Source organism: Ruditapes philippinarum, unplaced genomic scaffold (assembly GCF_026571515.1).
Source record: "Ruditapes philippinarum isolate M1 unplaced genomic scaffold, ASM2657151v2 ctg1557_1_1_1_1, whole genome shotgun sequence".
Classification (NCBI taxonomy): Eukaryota; Metazoa; Mollusca; class Bivalvia; order Venerida; family Veneridae; genus Ruditapes; species Ruditapes philippinarum.
The window spans coordinates 80,047-93,354 of record NW_026863215.1 but is presented as its reverse complement, the minus strand read 5'-3'; the positions used below and the strand labels follow the sequence as shown (position 1 = coordinate 93,354).

The window sequence follows — 13,308 nt, the reverse complement described above, 5'->3', positions numbered from 1 at the left end:
GAATTAAATGGTATTCTCTGTTTTTATAAGAAATAATGATATTCTCTGTTTTTATAAGAATTAAATGATATTCTCTGTTTTATAAGAATTAAATGATATTCTCTGTTTTATAAGAATTAAAATATATTTTCTGTTTTTATAAGAATTAAATGATATTCTCTGATTTAATAAGAATAAATGATATTCTCTGTTTTGATAAGAATTAAATGATAATAACTGCAAATCGGCTCTTACTCGGCAGTAATTAGTGTAGCCGCTATTTCATGAAGAAACCACTGCTGATATTGAAAATTGTGATTGGCATATTTTAATTAGCCAGGTCAGGTGTTTCTAAAAAGGCTGATAACACTGTAGCAATGTGAGGATACATTCAAATTTATTACATAGATTATGCACGTAGAGCTCAGCTCGCAGAGACAAATGTGAACACAGTAACATTTTGATATCCTTTAAACTCTATGAAAAATGTCATTTATCAATTGCTGACTGTTTTATATTTTCTAGAAAAAGTAAGCAAAACATTATTTTGTTTCATATGACAGGAATGAATTGCATTAACAATCCTAGATATTGTTGAAAACTCATTGTTTTACATGCCAGATTAAGTAATTGGACCCCATCCTTGTTTGTACGTGACTGCTGGGGAAAAATAATGTTATGCTTAATTAAAGAGGTGACACTTTCTATATTTTTATCTGATATCGAGTTGTAAGAGCCGATTTGCAGTTATATGGGTAAGAGTTCGATAAGACTCCCTACGGTCGTCTTAATACGAACTCTTACCCATACTTATCTGTTTTTATTAGAAATAATGATATTCTCTGTTTTTATAAGAATTAAATGATATTCTCTGTTTTTATAAGAATTAAATTATTCTCTGTTTTTATAAGAATTAAATGATATTCTCTGATTTTATAAGAATTAAATGATATTCTCTGATTTTATAAGAATTAAATGATATTCTCTGTTTTATAAGAATTAAATGAAGCATGTTTAAACATTTAAATTCTGAATCAATGCAAATATTGTTTAGAATGGACATTTTTCCTGACAATGAATTACAGTGTACCAAGATTAATGCATTCCTCAATAAATAATGTTGATGAAAGTTGTTTAGAGTTAGTAGGATTCTTTATAAGTATTAAACGACAGTAATACAAAGACGTTTGTACTGGAAATGAAAAAAATGGATTTGTTTGGTTTTTAGAAGAGTATCTGGACAAATTACACTTATTGTTTCATTTTATTGACGTTTATAAGATGATCATAAAAAAATTGTTTATAAATGTCTCTCCAGTACTGTTATTGTTTTTGCAATTTATTTTCGAAAGTATGCGATTTTTGGGCTTTGTAAAGATACGCGCTTAGTGCCTAACAGAAGACAAATTTGAATGGTTTAGATAGATTACACATCCTTAAACAGCGCCATGACGTAAGTAACTTATTATACATTGTCAAATATCTTTGTTGTGGAAAGATTTGAGCCTTCTTTTATGATCTAATCTGTTTTTGTTGTGTGCTATACTTCACATATTGTACAAATCATGATTTTGGGGTAAAAAGGCAATTCTTTTAAATAACATTAACTAACGATGCAAAATGTTATGTTAAACTTTTTAAAACTTGTATATAAAGAGTTTAATGGGAAAACGATGGATAAAGCGATATCAACTGCGTTGTAGCCTCAAAATTGTGGGGTATATTTGTGTCCGCTTCTGGTTCAAACTGCGCTATACTTTTATTCTGCGAAAATAACTTTGCTAGAAACATATACCAAACGAAGCGAAAAAAGCGAAGCATGTTATCAATATATCAGATTATTAGTGATTCAAACGGAAAATGTAATTAACAAAAAGATACATTTTTTTAAAACAAAGATTACAAAATTGTGAATACGACGCAGTTCCTAACCCTGATTAGGATAGTCTAGTGCTTCGTAGTTCACGAAGAGTATAAACGGAAATTCTTCTATTGTTGAAAAAAAATGTCGTATATAGATAACATTTGGAACATGTGTCATACATAAATCAAGACTTTGATGATAAAAATAATAAATACATGTATACGCTTATAGATCTGTCGTATACTTTAAATACTTTGTCTAAAACTTTTTATAGCTCACCTAAGCTCAAAGAATTCAGACATAAGCTATTGTGTATGTTGATGATTGTTGCCAGTAAATCCTCGTTGGTCATTATCCAACTTTCCAAAAAGTAAACAGCTCCTTCCGGTTTAATTTTTATATTTTGAGCATATTCCTTGTAGAACGTGTCCTAAGGTGGCATTATACAAAGCTTTCATGGGTCAAATCTGAATCACAAATGATATATTTCAAAATCGTTTGATCAGAACTACAATGTCGTGGAACCGGCATATCAATATAAATGTACTTGATACGTAGCGTTACCTTACAGCCGTAAAGGTAATGGAACATGCTTGTCAAAATAAGTTGAGCCTTTGTTGATTATTTAGCAAGAGGCAGGATGTGAAGTGGTACACACTTGGTTCTAGTGAGTGAAAAGGTTGCAAACTGACAAAATGGCCACTGAGGCAGAACAATTCGTAACGTCCGGTATGGAATGCATTGACTGTCTTATGATTTATACGATGTGCATTTATGAATAAATGATGTGGTAGAATCATTATATACAGTCAACTTATCAATATATTATGTCAATCTTTCATTATACGACGTGCATCTATTATTATACGATGTGCATTTATGAATATATTATGTGGTTGCATTATTATATACAGTCAACTTATCAATATATTATGTCAATCTTTCATTATACGATGTACATCTATTGTTATACGACCGCTGCTTTATATGAAGTGCAAACATCATTATATGGTGTGCTTCTGTCATTATACTGATGGGGTTAAATGTACCGGGTGATATCTCACTATGCACCGTTCGTGGCAACAGCGGGAAAACTCAAAGTAAATTATATCATACAGTGTTAAGCTGACTATATATATATATATACATGTATATATATATATATAAAGACAATTCTACATACTATAGTGTTGTTTTGACTCTATATAAGAATGGTTCCACATAATATATTCGTAATTGCAGATCATATAATGAAAAACTGACACAAGTTCGACTCATAGAAGTTCTACTGTAATATATTCATTAATGCACATCGTATAATGAAAGATTGGCATCATATAAGGACGTGTTGACATCATATAATGTTAAGTTGACTCTATATAAAGACGGTTCTACATAATAAAATATTGTTTTGACTTTATATAAGAATGGTTCCACATAATATATTCGTAATTTCACACCATATAATGAAAGACTGACATCATATAAGAACATGTTCACATCATATATTGTTAAGTTGACTCTATATAAGGATGGTTTATTATAATATAATGTTGTTTTGACTCTATATAAGAATGGTTCCACATAATATATTCGTAATTGCACATCATATAATGAAAGACTGACATCATATAAGGACGTGTTGACATCATATAATGTTAAGTTGACTCTATATAAAGACGGTTCTACATAATATAATATTGTTTTGACTTTATATAAGAATGGTTCCACATAATATATTCGTAATTTCACACCATATAATGAAAGACTGACATCATATAAGAACATGTTCACATCATATATTGTTAAGTTGACTCTATATAAGGATGGTTTAACATAGTATATTGAAAAATGCACATCGTATAATGAAAGATTGACATCATATAAAGACGTGTTGACATCATATATTGTTAAGTTGACTCTATATAAAGACGGTTCTACATAATATAATATTGTTTTGACTTTATATAAGAATGGTTCCACATAATATTTTCGTAATTTCACACCATATAATGAAAGACTGACATCATATAAGGACATGTTCACATCATATATTGTTAAGTTGACTCTATATAAGGATGGTTTCACATAATATATTGAAAAATGCACATCGTATAATGAAAGATTGACATCATATAAAGACGTGTTGACATCATATATTGTTAAGTTCACTCTATACAAGGATGGTTTCACATAATATACTGAAAAATGCACATCGTATAATGATAGAATGACATCATATAAGGACGCGTTGACATCGTATAATGTTGACTCTATATAAGAATTATTCCACATAATATATTCATAACTTCACATCATATAATGACAGACTGACATCATATAAGGACAGATTGACATCATATATTGTTATTTTGACCTTATATAAGGATGGCTCCACATAATATATTCAAAAATGCACAACGTATAATGATTGATTGATATCATATAAAGGCACGTTGACATCATATATTGTTCAGTTGACTACATATAAAGATGGATCCACATAAAATACTAATGAGTGTACATTGTATAAGGAAAGGTTGACTCAATATATTGCTATATGGACATAACAACGTTTAGGTTTATTATTAAAAGACAGTCAAGGCTTTCAATAGTCCGGCCGTATTTTGTATGCTAAGCTTAAATTGTTGAGTATGTTCATTCATTAGGTAATGCTTATGACACACTCAGTTTTGCATTCAGCTTTCTTGTCGTTATTAAAGATATAAATTGGTCTATTTTGAGATTTGAATGTTGGCTTTTCCAGTCGTTTTTCCTCTCTTTTATTCCAATCCGTAAGTTTTGAAGTTCAGCAATTAAGACAAAATATGTTTTTGTCAATACTATATAAATGTTTTAACATGTTAAAAAGAAAGTTTCATTACACACAAATATCGTGTTCAAGCGCTTTTTGTTGCAAACTTATTTCTCATTGTTTTGTCAAGTGTTAAACTGCAAAAAGATCAATATTTATCATATCTAGTTGTCACAGTTACTTCCTTGACAATTTTATGCAGTATAAAGGATATACACTTTATTCACATTACTTTGATAGTTTTAGGGGTTTCCTTATTAATTTGTAAATTGCTATTATTTATTTGTACGCCCACTCCATATCACAACTTTTGAGCTGTTTTCTGTGCTCGATGTTCTACTGGGTGCCTTTGCAGTGGTCCAGTGTGACTGAATTTTGTCAGTGACTGTGCTTTGTGGACGTCGCTCTGTCCTGTTCTTATCTTTTTTCTGTTTGACGACCATCAAGCATGTGTGTATTTCTTTTATCTGCATTATTCTCAGTGTATTATTGAAAAAAAAAACATCATGAAAAATATTCTCCTCAATTTTCTATTAAGTTGTTCAATATCTTAACTGATATTACGCGATAAATAATCATATCAGAAACGAAAAGAAATAATAGGATATTTCACTTGAAAAAAAATGTCATCATAACTTAAACTGCGATAGATAGTTACAACACATAAACATTTCACACGTTATTTTAAAAGCACGAAAAGAAACGATAAATTCTTGCGTAATAACGTTCATCATGGGCATTGCAACGTAAAGACGTTATCACGTTATGGATAAGAGCTAGTGATGTTACTCGTTTAATAAGTAAATTGTATCAAAACCAGAAAAAGAAGTTATATATATCTAATCTATCATAGAAATAGTGCAGCTATTTGCACGGAAGGGCACCTGAGGTCTTCCTCCACCAGTAAAGCTGGAACGTCGCGATATGACCTAAACTGTGTCGATGTGACGTCAAACCCAAAAACAAACAAACAAGTGCAGCTATTATTATCTCGATATTTACGCACTGATACAAAAAAATATTTGTAACCATTTCTTGATCTCTGTGGTATTTAGCTTAACAACATCTTTTGGTATTTTGCGCTATTTAAAAACTTAGAATGTTGCAGTAATTTTTGTTGTTGTTGATACGTGTTTAGTTTTATTCGATTGAGAAAAAAACACATACTTGCTATACTACTTCGAAACAACGTCAGTTGTAAAGGAAAATTAAGGAACAAAGTATATAAATTTCGTAAAATATATTTTTAATAAAGGCAATATCTACAGAGTATCAGAAGTTATTAAAACAGTTTCCATCCTGTAAACGTTGATCGAGTAAGGTCATCTTTTATGGTGCAGCCACGGCCCTTACTTCTTCTAATAAATACATGGGTACCCACGTTTACATGAACAACAACGATTCCAGTTGCTTGATCGTTTTCAGCATTTGTTGTTATCCATCCTTTTACATTCCCGTCAACAACTATATCGACCACGGACCATTCGTCAAAAGGCGAAAACAAAGTCATCATAAACACATACGTCCCGGCTTCCGGCACGACAAATATGCCGTCTACTGGATTGTAATCATTGCCTTCATCTGTTTCCACTGTATCAAACACAATCAGTTCATGCTCCCTTACGCATTTACTTCCTGTGAAATAAGCATGAAATGCAATGCCATTCGATTGCCCTGAAAATAAAAACCGAAAAATGCTTGCTTACAATTTTCATTGCTCATTTTTTTATGTAACACAATAACATTTGCAACTAAATATGAGTCTTAATATAATAACAATCCGGAATAATTGTTTTTATCATAGCTTATGTCTATATATTTCTAATATCTGTTAAAATCTAACGGAACTAAAGTACTAAAATGTCATACAAGGCAAACATTCACATAACTTACGCTTAATTATGCGGTTTAGGCTGGATGTGGTGATTTGAATATCGTCTGTTGCCGTCATGTCTTTGTGATCTAAGACGCTGTTGACAGCATTTTCCTCAACATTATCTGCGCGTTGATTTTGTCCACTATCATTTGTGACTTCCTTAGAATTTGATAGTATTTCATGTTTTCTCATTTCGTTTTCAATCACTTCCAATCGCAATTTAAGATCAGCATTATACTTCTCGTGGCTTTTAATGGTAATTTCTTGGTCCCGGATTATTTTCTCTTGATGCTCCAATATTTGTTCTACCTTTATTAACCTTTCTTCAACGGACAAAGCATTAGAACCACAAAAACACATTAAATATATCACGCAGAATAAACAGACAAACATTTTTGCGACTGTCTAGGACGCAAAAATATATGAAGTGTGGTTTCAAGACTTATTTAGCAGACGATGCAAAATAACTCACTATCGTGAAAATTAGATAACGGAACCGACCTCTGACTGTAATTTATGCAAAAAATCAACAGATACGTATTTATATAGTCCTCATTTCAGATGACCTCAATTTAGTGTATTAAGGCTAATGAAATAGAATTTATTTGATAGAAATCACTTAACAGTCCCTGGTTGTATTTGAAATAGACCTTTTCTTTATTAAAGATACTGTAAGTCCACTACATATATCTAAACTGACATTGTGTTTAAACTATTCTCATCAATTAAAAATACTTAATCATATGTATCGTTGGGGAATTGAGTAACAAATCAGGTTCAATATCGCCCATGACTCTAACATGGATTTCGACAGAACTATGGTCCTGTTTGACTTAGAAAATTCTACATTATCCAAACTCTTGTTCTGCTTTCAAGCACTGAGAACAGTTGAGCATGCTGGGGCTTATCTTTTGAACTTATTGTTCTTTGTTCATTTTTTCACCTTGAACTTTGTCTGGGACGTTACTCTAAAACTATAAGAGATATCAACATGAAAGTTTGTAGGTAGATAGATCTCATCGCGTAGATATGCAATGCAAAAGAATCATAACTGTGCCTTGCTTACGTTATTGACCCTTATCAACTTTACACTGTGAACTTTGTGGTTTTTTTCCCGGATATGTCTGTGAATCTACAAGAAAAATCAAGAAGAAACTCAGTTGGTAGATATATCTCATTGAGTAGCAGTGTAGTGCAATGTACAGTAACTCTGCCTTGCCTAAGTTTTGAATTATTTCACTTTGAATTTTGCTGGGACATCACTCTGAATCCATAAGAGGTATACTTTATAGTGTCCAACATCTATTCGGGGAGCATCATCCGGTTCAAACAGCTCTTGTTTCTTTCATTTAGTGTCACTACATGAAAGACTGTTTGTTGATAGCAAATTTAACATAAAAATGAATGGTGGTTGATATGGATGTTTCTGATACAAGAATTTGATATATCTGATAAAATACGTTAACAAAGCTTTATAGCTTAAATTTGAATACAGATATCTTGTTTTATGTTTTTCCTAATAAATGATAAATAATAAGTTTATGTATGTACTTGCTTCAATAAGGTGATAAATGGATCAAAGAAACCCGAGACTGGTGATTTTGATTATTCAGAAAAAAATATTCATATTGTGTGAAATAGAAGTCGATTATAAGTCTTAAAATTGTTTACCACTCTAGACAACTGTGTAATGGACTGCAGACTACCTTTGTTCTATAGATGAGCAGATAACAATTTTAAATAATTTTAGTAGTTGTGGGCATTTTTACATAATCTAAGTATTTAACAGAAAATGAGTTAAATTTTTTATATTGTACATGATAGTTACGATTTATGACCGAATTTAAGTATTTATATATATATTTCTATAATTACAAAATGTGCATGATTAAGGCTGTTTTTTGCATCATTTTACCTCTTTTTTGGTAATTTACGTTGGTTGCAAGTGTCAGTGATAATGCGTAAATTGCTTCTTTTTGGTCAAATAAATACATTTTTAAAATTGTCATAAAAATTAGTATGAATGTGGAGGCGTGATGCTGTAAAAGTCCAATGTTTTTTTTGAAATAGATTGTTTTTCATCGAAGTCACTTTAAAGTCCCAGTACATAACACATATCAAAACCATACTTTGACGTTATTTTAAAACTGTTCTCATCAACAAAAATACTAAATCATTAGAACGTATCGTTAGTGAAATTTATAAGAAAAAAGAACAATATCTTATTCCAAGCACGCCGTTAGGTGAAAATTACACCAATAGAATCCTGACATATAAGGTCCCACTGAAATATAATAATACTCGATCAGGCTAGCTATCAACATCTTCTATCAAATGCTGAACAGTTTGCTGACATTACTTCAAGCCATCAGTTTCAATATGGAAACAGAGAATTATACAATATCGACCGAGTATGAGTTCCTTCTGTTTATAAAAGAGCTGGTCGCGACGTTCATGTGACAATAAGAGCAGAAAGATCGGTGTACGAGGCCGATATCTTATTTTGACACCCTAATGCTATTAGCTTAATCAAAGGCTGATAACGACTCATATCTCATAATTTCCCAACCACTTGAAATAATACATATAGATAATATTTTTTACAGAGAGGAAATGCAGGTAAACGCTTTTATCAACGTTTTTCCTTTGTATGTATTTGTCTTTCTCAGAGTGAAATTCAATCACCTACCGGGTCTTTTGTCAATATCGATCAAATTAAGGTAAAACTCTCACTACTATTTATTTAAACATGAACTTGAAATAGAAAAAATACTTGCAGTTAAATATGGACACTTAAGATAAATTACAATTACAAAGTTTGAATTATATACAAAATAATTGTCATTGAAATTGGACGATTAAACAATACCGACCGACAGTGATACTGTACTCAATGTAATATGAATATGGTTGAAGATCCTTATCATTTGTTACTTGTTCGTCCTAAATTTAGGCAGTAACGAATCATAACTTTCACCCCGTAGTTTTTGTAGATGGCCATCTATTCAAAAGTTTACTATTTAAATGTCAACATCTATTTAGAAATTAGGTCGATTTTTATATATGTATTTGGCTTTCCTTTCAGAGAAAGACAAATGAACTATGAAATAATTATTAGAGAGAAAAACGATCTGGCGTAACAATTTATTTTAGTAAAATGTTGTGTTTCGCCAATATTAATTAGTACAATAACGCCACACATAGTAGACTTTCTCTATAATTAAACTTTGCTTTTCGTTATACCAGACACATTTTCATATTTTCAAGTTTCTCATAATTTTGCACAATTCTACATTATGTGATATAAACGGCAATAACGATTGGTGCATACCAAATCAAATCCTAGATATTATTTAAGTAACAATTTAGATTTTAGTAATGTCGGTTTCTATATCAGAAGGACACATAAACATAATAATACTATGAAGACCTATTCCGCGATCGGTAACTGAATAACGGTTAAAAAGAACTTTATTGCTCTCTATGACCTCCTACGGTATAATCTTCTACAGTGTAATATGTTACGTATTTTATAGCCTGTGACAATCTTTTATTGAATTTGTGTCAGTATTCAAGGGCTAATCATACATGTCATTAATTCTAATTGCAATCCAATCATGTTATTATTTGAAGGTTAAATCCTCTATAAACTGGTAAATAGAAAAATTAAAACTGCTGACACACCCCTCCCTTATTGCAATTTTATCATAATATTAGGCACCTTTTTAATGGTTATTCATTATTGGTACCAACATTCGGTTTTCCACACACACGCGCACTGCACGCATCCACACACATTAACTAAAAAAGTGTGCAGTTGCACTTTTAAACAATTCGTATATCTGACAAACAATGGACTTTGCTTATTATATACTTTTTAAAAGATGAATTAACATTTATCTTTAAATTCAGTGATATTATTTTTATATTGGATAAAACAGAATGTAACTACGGTTTTATGATTTATTTCCCATTTTTTGTTGAATATTTATCAGAGTAATAAATACTGCACAATAGTTTTGGTCGTAATTTGTTTTATCGTTTTTGAAGTTTCATAGAAACTTTGTTTGTGACTCTAGTTCAAACATTAAAATGTTGAACTAAAAGTGAATCACCATCAGTGAAAAATAATATTCATCGATAATATGTACGAAAATACAAAAAAAAATAGATTACGATACATACTACGATATATCATTATCATGAACTATAAATAGTTTAAATGTCTGTCACTTCCAGTTTTAAACTTTATTACAAACTTACTTTATTTATAGTCGATTATGGTAAACAGTGCAAAAACAGTGCTTTAAACTTGTATCCGACTTGAGGTCGCACCTGCATAAAAGGTAGCAAAATTACACCTGTGCAATATCTGCCTTTGTAAGCGTTATATTAAAGCAATTTCTGATTCTTATACTCGTAAATTAGAAAAACTTAACTTATCTATGTTTGTTCTACATGATCAGATATTAAAATTGGCACATGAATGTGAAAGCCACTGATTGTTAACGGGAACAAGCATAACAGAGTGGGTAAACATGGTCACCTAAAAACCAAAAACTGCAAAGTGAAACTATTTCATCCGTTATTAGGTCTTTCTTTTGCATGTGCTCATGTCTGGTCTTGTCAGACAGACTCGGTCAAGTAAAACACGTTGAAAGAAAGACCTGCGAACATGTACTCGTACATGCAGTAAAAGAATACAATAAAAAAATCAAATAAAAAATTATAGATGGTTTTCATAAAATCCCGTTCATGGACAAACTAGATCGGACATTAAACTGTTCTCATCAATAAAAAAACAAGGTATGCATGTATTGTTGGTGAAATTGAGAACAGATGAGTAACAAGAAAAGCATTGATGCAAAGCATCAAAGGGCGTCCAAGCAAGAAATGCAGCAAGTGAAGATGAACTAGTAGACATCAGATGACCAGATATTCTTATAAAATTTGAATGGTTAATTGGTTTTTACCAGAATTGTATATTATTTATGAATGGGCAGACAAAAGACATTGTTCTTCATGAACTTTGGTAGGCATGCTAGAGATTAGAATATTAAATGTTTTTTTCCACAGGAACTTGAAATTCTATCGATATTAACGATAATATCCAGAATATACAGGTCTATTATATTCAAAATATACCCCTATATGGTAGTTTATTTATCTTATATAGAGGGTAGTTTTAGATATTATCATTAATTTTGGCTATTTGATAGAATCACAGTTTCATATGGTATTTTCTTTGGAACATACAAAATAGTAGTAAAAATGAACAAAGTCTGTTAATTGATTAATTGGGAGGTCAATCTACTATATTAATGAATTACTTCAAAAACCTCGTCTGACCCACCAGTGTGTTTATATTTCTATCATTAAACCCATGACAACGCATGTTAAAATTGCAGACGAATGTTTCTCTTGTTCAAATTTTACAATATTCGGCAAATGAACATTCCACTCAAACTACCATAAAATCGATTGCCTTCAAACAAAATATAGAACAGTTAGATACAGAAACTTGAACTATAGTATACTACTGCTAGACCTGTTAACTGTCGCACAACGTCAAAATAATAGCGACATTTAATGTTATGAACTATAGGTCTTTTAAATATTCACGGTAAAAATGTCATAAGTGCAAACAGGGCCGTAAAAAACGGAGAGACCTATATAAAAAAAATCAAGTATTTTACACTGTCCAATTAAACGACAGTTTACTTTTTATGAGTAAATTTATTCAGCTCATTTAAAGTGTCAGGTACATACATGTTTTGTGAGTGATTTATCGTATTAAACACTTTTTACAGTTTATATTATCTATATTTTATTCAATAAGTTTGGAAAGGGTCTGATAATGCTATTCGGTTTAATACAAAGAAGATTAATGATATAAAGCATAACCTTAATAGTATGTCTGTTTCAATAAGCAAAAGTTACGAGATGATTCCTTCCTTGATGGCTAAACTTTTAATTATAACCGACTTTTAGGGTAAATTGTGGAAGAAAAAATAAAAGAATATCCCTCGTGAAAGTACAGTACTCTAACCCAAAGACCTCACCAATCTCAGTTTGGTTCGTAAAGACCACCCGCCACTCAAAATTTTGTGTATTTTTGGAAAACATATTTGATCTATCAAAACACATTGAAGTGGTCTTATTTTGATAGTTAAAATCTTTAAGAAATGTAAAATGGAATGCAATAATCATGAACCGCAAACCTTCAAAAAGTTCACAAAGTCTTGCATCCGTCGGCTATTTATAACAATTCTTACTCTTAAATATGAATAAAATAATATTTTTTAATGTTTAAATAACCATGATGAAATAAAAAAATTCATATAAATAAATATGACACACACTTATGACGATATATTACAGATTTGCACGTTAAATTTATGTAATGGCTTTGTCCTGCTTTATATTTGAAATAGTCCACTCAAAGTTGATTGGATTACAATTTCACAATACTGAAGAAAAAACAGAGCTGCCAATAATGTAAGTCTTTGGGTCAGACTGAGTGTACTGACGTGCAGAATGGCTTTGCTCTATACTAGTTGATAATACTAATAAATGTCGGTCTAAACGCAATGTTTAAATGAAAGGTTAAAAGAAGTTTATTAAGTTTGCTTAAAAATAGCACACAGTACATTTCACTAGATGGTATCAGTTCTCAGAAGAAGAAGTGGAACTTGTTTTTGGAAATTTCGAAAGTAATGTGCATTTCTTGAAGGTCATACCTATAGAGAATATCGGTCTAAATACAAACGGGCG

General features: G+C 30.9%; 1 protein-coding gene across 1 annotated transcript; it reads right to left on the bottom strand.

Annotated features, from left to right (window-relative positions):
- Nucleotides 1-5,879: 5,879 nt before the first annotated feature.
- Nucleotides 5,880-7,034, bottom strand: LOC132721501 (uncharacterized). Its single transcript, XM_060705818.1, has 2 exons — nt 6,552-7,034; nt 5,880-6,332 (listed from the first exon to the last, which is right to left on the bottom strand). Exons 1-2 carry the CDS (start codon nt 6,925-6,927, stop codon nt 5,941-5,943), a joined length of 768 nt encoding a protein of 255 aa, XP_060561801.1. The 5' UTR covers nt 6,928-7,034; the 3' UTR covers nt 5,880-5,940.
- Between the last annotated feature and the right edge of the window lie 6,274 nt (nt 7,035-13,308).

What these genes read in the sequence shown, in the direction of transcription:
- LOC132721501 (XM_060705818.1), bottom strand. Translation starts at nt 6,927, where the DNA reads ATGTTTGTCTGTTTATTCTGCGTGATATATTTAATGTGTTTTTGTGGT. An exon ending in CCTAAACCGCATAATTAAGC is followed by an intron (nt 6,333 to 6,551) that starts GTAAGTTATGTG and finishes TTTTATTTTCAG; the next exon opens with GGCAATCGAATGGCATTGCA.